The sequence below is a fragment of the Papaver somniferum genome, chromosome 7 (assembly GCF_003573695.1).
Source record: "Papaver somniferum cultivar HN1 chromosome 7, ASM357369v1, whole genome shotgun sequence".
Lineage (NCBI taxonomy): Eukaryota > Viridiplantae > Streptophyta > Magnoliopsida > Ranunculales > Papaveraceae > Papaver > Papaver somniferum.
The window spans coordinates 134,323,539-134,332,742 of NC_039364.1; the positions used below are offsets into that span (position 1 = coordinate 134,323,539).

The window sequence follows — 9,204 nt, forward strand, 5'->3', positions numbered from 1 at the left end:
CGGACAGAGTTTACAAACTCCAGCAGAAATTCTCGGGATGAGAACTTCGCAGGTTCGCGGACTTAGCTTCACGCACTAGTTTGTCAACTCCAGCAGAAATTCTCGGGTTTGAGAACTTCGGAAGTTCGCGGACTTGGCTCACGCCATTCTTCCGGTTCTCTTGATCAACAAAGTTCGCAAACTTTGGTTCAAGGAATATGACTTATACATAAATGTGTTTCCACAACAATGCTTATGTCCACCATTGGTTATGTATTCTAAACTCTCATTCCAATCATTGAGACATTCTTCGTCAAAGCAATTTTCAAAGTGATTGAAACATATCATGACTTTCGTCACTAGTTAAAGATAAACTTGGTCGAAGCGAAAAGCTTACCAACACATATTTCGAGATATAGATAGGCGAGGTATACTCGGATCGAAATACCAACTGTGTATAATCAAAGTCTATATATAGCATACGATTTTTGTATCAAGAAGTAGGAGATAGAATAGATAGACTTTTGAGTGATAGATAAGTTCAAGTCTTCACATACCTTTTTGTCGAGAAGTTCCACCGGTTCCTTGAGTAGTTCTTCTTCTTGTATGATGAATCTCCATGAAGTCCTTGAGCTCAACTACACTTTCTATCCTAGTCCGAGACTTAGCTATAGTAGACTGGAAATCAAGACTTATAGTTTTGATCACTAACATTGACAAACATGCTTGAGATAGCAACGCATGCGAGTTCGACCGAGCAATGCTCTAACAATAGTTTTAGTTGGTGGTTTTTTATATGAAAGAATCACTCTCTATATGTTTAGTATATAGCATTAGCTTATGGGTAGAAAGGTTACCTTTATTTGCATGCTTCCTTATGTAGGTTAGGCAAATCAGGGTTTGCAATCTAAATTACCTTGGTAACAAAGCATTCAATATTCACTGTTAGATGAAAACCTGATTAGATTCAAGCTAATGTATTTCAACCGTTAGATCGAACTTAGCTTGTTATACACAAATGAAATGTAACTTCATTTAGGTTTGAGTAACCGTACCTAAACATGTACACTTAGTTGGTTCAACAATAGTTAACCAATGGTTAGCCATATGAGCACTTTCATATCAACCTTATTCATCTTCGCCATAACTAGTTCAAATGACTCAAATGAACTAGTTAGAGAGTTGTTCAATTGCTTAGATCTCATAGAAGTATACAATACACAATTGAAGCAAAATCGGTTTTGATTCAATCGAATCGATTCATGAACATTATAGCCACGGTTTGCAAAGATTGCATTCCTTATTATATAAATGTTTTAATTCATGAACAAACCGATTTTAGAAACTAACCTACCTAAGTATGCAAACGGGTACGCGTACTTAAGTAACCAGATTGAGTTTGTTTTTACTTTCAAACTCCAGCAGAAATTCACGGACGCGAACTTTCCGCTAGTATGCGTACGGGTAAGCATACTTACCCGAATTTCCAACAACCGCCAGTACGCGTACGGGTACGCATACTTTGGGTTTCCAGTTCTGGACTTTTACATAAATGTGAGAACACACTATGTTTATATCCAAAGATGGTTACATATTCTAAACTCTCATTTCAATCATTGAAAGTTTCTTAGAGGATGTTATATAGTTGTTATTCACAAACTATTTTTCATCAAAGAGATTTTCAAGTTATTGAAATAATCAACATGACTTTCGTCGCGAGTAAAGATGAACTTGGCCAAATCGAAAGCTTATCAACACATATTTCGAGAAATAGATAAGCGAGATAAACTCGGCTCGAAATAGCAAACGTGTATAATCGAAGTCTATATAGCAATACGACTTTTGTCTCAAGATAGGAGATAAAATAGATAGACTTTTGAGTGATAGATAAGTTCAAGTCTCCTCATACCTTTTTGTCGATGAAGTTCCACAAGTTCCTTGAGTAGTTCTTCATCTTCGCATGATGAACGTCGTGGAGTCTAGAGCTCGACTACACTTACTATCCTAGTCCGAGACTTAGCTATAAGTAGATTAGAAATCAAGACTTATAGTTTTGGAAACTAAACTTGACAAATAAGCTTGAGATAGCAACGCTTGTGAGTTCGACAGAGCAGTGCTCTAACAGGTCTGATACGACCAATAATGCGATATTATCGGATATTCATATGTATCGCTGATATTTCATGTTTCTTCCAGATTAAAGGCACAAACATGATAAAATCTTACATTATCGGCCACTAGTTTAAAAAAATAAATACCGATCTCGGTTCTTTTAATACAAATTTAATTGTAAAAGCTAGCTAGAATTGCTAAGAATATGAATTGGGATTTTAATCAAAAAAATTGTACCAAAAATCATTTATGATCTTCCAAGGCACCAGCTAGTACTATATTAATCATTTATTATTTTGCTTCTTTGAATATGTGAATTGGGAGTAAAATAGTGCAATGTAGTTGACTCAGTTATAGTAAAGAAAAGATACTACTATATCCAAGGCACTAGTAATAAAAGAATTAGCTAGTACAATAATAAATACTCCAGTTTGCAGTGGTATTTTTTGATCTTTGATCATTTCTACTTTAAACATTTCTATAATTGATTCTTGGGTTTTGGGGGTACATTCCTGTGGTAGTTCTACTTTGGGACTTCTTGTTATGTGTGACTGAAAGAGAAGTATTATAACAAGAGACAGCATTGTATACCCCACAAGATCTGATAACTTTTGGTCTTATCAAAAACAATAAAAAATTTAAAAACATTTTCCCCCTTGGGTATAGCCTTCTCACACTTTTTTTTAATTTACTTTTTTTGGTAACAATATATAAAGCAGACAAGGAAAGCAACCTAACTATATGCTTCTCACACTTTTGACTACCTAAACAAGTACTATTCTTAAATGTAGCAGTATCTTTGATCAGAGCAATGTTTTTTTGAATTTATAATTGTTTAGTAAAACATTTTTCGTTTTTTTTTTGAATTTATTAACATTTTATTTTTGGTAAAATTTGGGACCATATTATTTGGAAATATATATATTACCTTAGATAAAAGTGGTTGATTGTATGGAGTAATTGCTCTTAACAGGGTTACTAATAAGGTTATGGGTGTTATCAGACCTTGTGGAGTATATTCTCTCATTCAAAAGCAGTATTTTGTCAATCACCATGCTACTGCTTTTGTCGATCATCATTACGCTTCAGTTTCTCATATTTCACTTTCACTGATCTACACAATCACAATGAATATCTTATTTTTTGTGCGCATGCAAAAGAAGAATATCTAGGTATCCATAATGAGTATCTTGTTGCTTTCTTGGGTACATGCAAAAGAAAAGATAGATCTCTTCAGTACTCTTCTTCTTCTGATTTGCCAAATAATATAGAGAAGATTATTTTTTGTTTCTAAAATGTCTGTCACATTGGGTTGGCTTGATCCAAATTTGGCATTGGTGCCAAGATCCCTTATGGTCCAGTATTTCCATAAATTATTGCTATATTTCTTCCATTTTAGTTGTGTCTAAATTAAAATTAAAATCTGATAACTATCATAAGGGCTTATGTTATGTTATATAAGGTATATTACGGAAAACTGAATTGTGTTGACTCGACGAGTTAATTAAAATTGATTGATTAACAAAAAAATATCAAGCAAAGAATTTGAACACAATGAGCATATATTAAAGATCCAATATTTTATATTATTCATTCTAAAACTAAACGAAGCAAAATAATACCAAAATCCTCAATATTTTTTTTAAAAAATTAATCAAAATAAATAATTTCTAAAAACAAAATCCACATTATTCGAAAGTATTTTGATAATCTGCTCAATTAAAACCATCACATCTGGTACTCGTGTTGCAGCATTTGCAGGCTGTGCCAGACACAGTTTCACCAACAGGCTCATTCGAAGGAATGAGAGCATGGACACCATCCATTTCAACAGAAGCAGAAGAAGGAAGAGTAAGATTGTCAACATGAGACTGAACTTCAGCTAACAGGGGCATGCCAGGAACCTTACACACGCCATCAATAGTTATGGTGATCCTTAGCTTTCTTGGTACAGCTAATACTATCTTTGGAATTGTTTTAATCCTCTCGGTATTGTTCTTATTGGAACTCATTTTCTTCATCTAATATATCAATCTATCTTTTATGCTGGTGTGGTTTGTATGACCTCTTTTATATATATATATATATATATATATATTAGAAAAACCCTAAAAAAAATTTAGGTTAGGAGCATTATCTCCAATTACCTAATTTAGTTGTATTCCGCATATCACTCTCAAGTAAACAAAATATAACAATTTCCATATCGATAAATATATGCTCATATATGGGTTACGCGTACAACACCACATTGATTTTAGTATATATATATATATACGGAAAAATAGCATGAAAAAATTGCGTAAACACAACTATGTTGATTGAGTACATGGAGTATATGCTTTATCTTACAGTAGATCATAATCATGTACGCTTCGTTAATGTGCATGCCTTGGATACACTCTTGCCAAATCTGTAGGTATCTGAAGTATCTCTCTCTCCATGATTCGCCATGCATAATCTTCTCTGAAAAATTTCTATTTTTGGTGTAATTCCCTCGGTAATTCACACCTACTCAAAGCCATGCACAACAATTCCCTCCAGCCAAGCGCTATAACCATGCCCAAATTCTCTTTTGGCTTTCGTATATTGGTCAACACCATAAATTACAGCTATGATTAGCAATAGCAATATATATTGGGATCATTTTTTTTCTTCAAAATATTAATATACTATGGTCATTACCTTAATTTTTAAATTTGCAATGGACACATAAATAGAATGTTGATAAACTGGAATAAAACCATTTTTGGTTCTATTATTGGCACTATAAATCTCACACAAACACGTGAAAATATATGTTTCTTGTTTGGATCATGAATTTTTAAAGAAGGCATGCTGATTAAGGATGCGACCATTGGCCACTTTGTACATTAATTTTAATTCATTTTCTTTTTTTATTTTTCTAGATAAATATTACTAATTTATTTAATTAATTAATTAATTTTTTTTTATCGATAAATTTTATTTATTTAAAATCAAAAGAAAAATCATACATTAGGTGCAGGTAGCCGAGCAACAAGCTTGGCTCATATGCCTTTCTGAATCACAACACCTAGTCTAAAGAAGAGAGAATCGCCTATCTTATGATTTGCATCATGGCTCACAAGGCAATTTATCAGCCTTTGCAAGAAAGAAATCATCTCACTACCTAGCTCACCCAAAGTAAGGCTAAAACAGCAAAGCCATAAGCTTGAGCTGTACAGTCTCAAGATATTTATCACGTTTCCGAGTGATTGCCGCAGAAATAGCATGACCAAGTGTGAAATTGGGAGTTCTAGCACTTGTAAAGGGGGAAACCCCGGTAACGTCCATACAAACATCCTTCCCATCTTCCCAATTGTAGACGAGAATATCAGCGGGCCGTAGAGAATTTGCATTATTGGAGGAGAGATCTAAAGAAACTTCCTTCCTTGCAACAACTCCAGCTTTGTAACACATGTCTGCCAAGACATCCTTCAGCAGATCATGTCTAAATTTTTGCCCCACCTCCCCAGCACAATGAACTGCATGGTCACCAAACACATCCATAAGTTTGTTGCAGCTAGAACACATACTATCTTTACTGAAGAGAGGTATCCCAAGTCGATATATTAGAACTGATCGAAACTGTCTAGGAGCAATAGCTTGATTTATCCCATGTATAGGAATGGCTTTTAGAAAGTCCATTGCATGAGGAGTGCGGTTGCAATGCCATAAGGTCAGATCCCATTCTGTAAGAGAAAAGTTGGTTGGTATCCTCTCTTTAACGGCACCAAAGTAGATGACTGCCAGGGTCTTCATGCATTGAGGGGCAGCGTCATTGATGCTGAAATCGGAGACAGATAGACCACAAACTTGGGTAAAAGGCTGCAGAGCATGTTGAAATCTGAAACTAGGGTCTAGGACTGATGGTTGTTTCAAGATAGATTGTTGTAGATGCTGGGTCTGGGCACAAGAGGCTAGGAAACAGTACTGACCTGTGTCATTAAAAGTATATATTCCAAAACCTCCATCTTTTATTGGCAGCGTTGCTAGACGTTGTTGAATCAAGCCAAAACCATCACCATACCCCACTACAAGATGACGCAAGTATAACATGAGTTGTGAATCATAGTGAATAGCAGCAGACTGTATATCCAAGGGGGCGGTGGTTCGAAGCATAAAGTAAAGCTTGGAAACACCACTACAACTGCGCAAGAGTAACAACTCACTTTGAGGGTCATGCAGCTTCTGAACTTTCTCCCAAAGGTGCAAAGTTTTATCAACTCTTCCCTGAACAATCTCACTACAATACTGCATATCAAGACTGACAGGTCCCCATAATAGCTTCACACCACGTGAGGGTTTACCTATATTGACAGGGAATACACCTTCAAGGTCTCTTCTGGGATCCAATGAGGGCCAAAAAACTTCAGTCTTGGTAACGTTCACATGTAAACCTCGAGCAGGACCATCTGTCTGAATGATTTTAAGAGCCTTAGATACCTCCATAGTGTCGCCTACGATAGTACCATCGTCTAAGTACCAAGCATGAAGATCTAATGAGCACTGAGTGACAATCTTTTCTGCAATTGGGTGCCTAGGGAAAATAACAGCGGACCCAGTGGGTCACCCTGTTGAACTCCTTGGGCAGATGAAAGAACAACATCGTTATAATAGAGTCTAGCCGGACTAGAATAACAAAACTCAATCCAACTGGCAATACTCGGACAATGAGCTCTAGCTTCTCTAATAAGTGTTGATCTATCAACTAAATTAAGTGCATTAGAAAAATCTACGAGCAACATTGTCATGGAGTTATCATGTCCCTTCATCTCCAACAGCCTATTAGCTGAGTGGATTATCCCTTCCCCTCCACAACATATCCCTACACCAAATTGTAAATTCCCTAAATAAGCCGTCATATCTTTGGAGACAGCAGTGGCTGCAAGCTTAAAACACAGACGCCTCCAAACAGTTCCTACGGCTATTGGTCGTATCTCTCCTACTGGATTAAGCAAAGGAGTTAAAGGGGCACTAGAAACAAATTCACCAAGGGCAGGGGGGCACTTACCTGACAACCATAAATTAACCACTCATGTTATAGATTGCAGTAGGTCCTCAGCCACGGCTGCAGCGGCATCACTCATAGCATCTAGTAAGTGTTGTGCGCGGATTCCATCTCTTCCACAACCAGTCCCTTTAGGAAAGCTTTTCAAGGCAGCAAGAACATTACTTGCATCTACAGTTAATGCCGGTGCGGATACATTCTCTGTGGGGATAGATGGGGGTGGAGTTGATGGGTGTTTCTGCTGAAAGTCATATAGGGTATCAGGGGGTAGGTGGTGCAATACCATCTGAGGAGAGGATGCGTATGGCGGCAAAAAAGTGACCATAACTAAGTTTCTTCCTGCAGGCTAGTATCCTTCTTTATCTTCTTCGTGCTTGACTGCCTGTATGTTTGTTGTGGTTGAGAAAGCATCTTTTGAATCATGTGCACACACCCATTTGGTTAACTCCATCTTTGTAAAGCCTGATTGATAGCAGCAACTTGGAGTTTTTTCCTATTACCAGATCGTTCCTCGGTGGAACATTTTGGCACATAATGATTTAAGGTACAAATTGGAAGAAACAGGAGATACAACCAAACATACAGATCTGAAGGTTTTGCAAGTACCTTATCCAAAGCAGTTTTTAAGGCACGAGAAAAATGCAATCTGCAGTGATGGGGGATGCTCGCAGTTGTGGTAACTTGTTTCTGAAAAATCAGGTGGAGCATCTCTACTGTGAGGCTTGCATCAACAGGCTCAGTAGAAATTCTGAGGTGCAGGGTTACATGCTTCAGAAGATTGTGGTTTCTGTGTGCCATATATAAGAAAATCAGCACCATTGCTATCATTAAGCGGCCCTGCAATGATATAAAAAAACATGTGATTTGGATGTGCATGGCTTTTTCCAAGCATGGACCTGCAGACATTTGATGCAAAGCCACATCTGCATACCTGCTAAAATACTCTCCCACGCATCAAAATAATTTGCATCATTCTGTATTTGTGCTCTACAAATATCCTTGGCTTCAATAGTGGGGAAGTGCATGTCTGTTAAGTGCCTGTAAATTGAACTCTTGGCATACCGGCCTCTTCCCCCTAACACCACCACCACATTCATCAAAACCCTTGAAGGGGCATTGAAACTTATCTCCCTGCGATGACACAAAGGAAATTTGAGAAGAAGATGAGGGTGATATATGACACTGAGATCTGGATGAAGAAGGCCTAGATGATGATGCTTTATGTCACGATGAAGAAGGTGAAGGTCTAGACCTGGTGTAAGGCATGGACGATAGCTTGGGGTACCCTGATGGAATCTTCACAGAGCAAAAGAAGAACAAATCCTCAGCAGCACAAACCCCTGAACAAATTCTTGCACCACTGAGAAGTAAGAGCTAGTTGTCTAAACTACACACTTGCAAATAAACCACAATTGACAAAACCCTTCACTAAAGCAGCTTCAATTACACACAATAATCGAACAGGGACAACAATTAGAATTTGAAAGATGGGAAATTAAGATTTCAAAGAATGAAACCTCAAAGTACCATTCATCAAACCACTAATTAAAATAACAAAGATGAGCAGAAGACCTTGTAAATTTAAAATACTTCTCAGAGAATGCTGTAGACACAAAGAAGACAAACAAAAACCTATAAAAACAGAGAAATCCACTTACAAAATCGAAATCGATCTTCAAACAACTCCTCCACAGGAACCAAAACCCCCAACTTGAAACTGTGAAACCAAAGACCCCAACCCCTAAAATCCTCTTCAATCAACAAAACCCTTTCCAATCACAAATAAACACCACCACCTATAAACGAAACCCCAATTGAAAATTTGGACACAACTTCTTCTTCACTGAGAAGATATGCTAATATCAATCCCGAACATCTACAAAAACACAATTCGTCAATCCCTAACTCTCTCCCTGTCGCTCTCTGAGACGAAATACGATTCTTCAATCCCTAATTCTATCCCTTTCACTCTCTGAGACGAAAAACAATTCTTCAATACCTAATTTGGCAATCCCTAACTCTCTCACTGTCGCTCTCTGAGACGAAATACTATTCTTCAATCCCTAATTCGTCAATCCCTA

The 9,204-nt window shown here is 37.1% G+C and overlaps 1 protein-coding gene across 2 annotated transcripts; it reads right to left on the reverse strand.

Moving 5' to 3' along the window:
* Positions 1-5,129: 5,129 nt before the first annotated feature.
* Positions 5,130-7,788, reverse strand: LOC113292985. 2 transcript variants are annotated; one of them, XM_026541776.1, is made up of 2 exons: positions 7,127-7,788; positions 5,130-6,697 (listed from the first exon to the last, which is right to left on the reverse strand). In XM_026541776.1, the coding sequence occupies exon 2, from the start codon at positions 6,562-6,564 to the stop codon at positions 5,263-5,265; it is 1,302 nt and encodes a 433-aa protein (XP_026397561.1). In that variant the 5' UTR covers positions 6,565-6,697; positions 7,127-7,788; the 3' UTR covers positions 5,130-5,262. The 2 variants fall into 2 exon arrangements, with proteins under 2 accessions (XP_026397561.1, XP_026397562.1); XM_026541777.1 differs by having other exon boundaries at positions 5,130-6,146; positions 6,285-7,138.
* Between the last annotated feature and the right edge of the window lie 1,416 nt (positions 7,789-9,204).

Coding starts and splice junctions, on each gene's coding strand:
- LOC113292985 (XM_026541776.1), bottom strand. CDS start 6,564: ATGGAGGTATCTAAGGCTCTTAAAATCATTCAGACAGATGGTCCTGCT.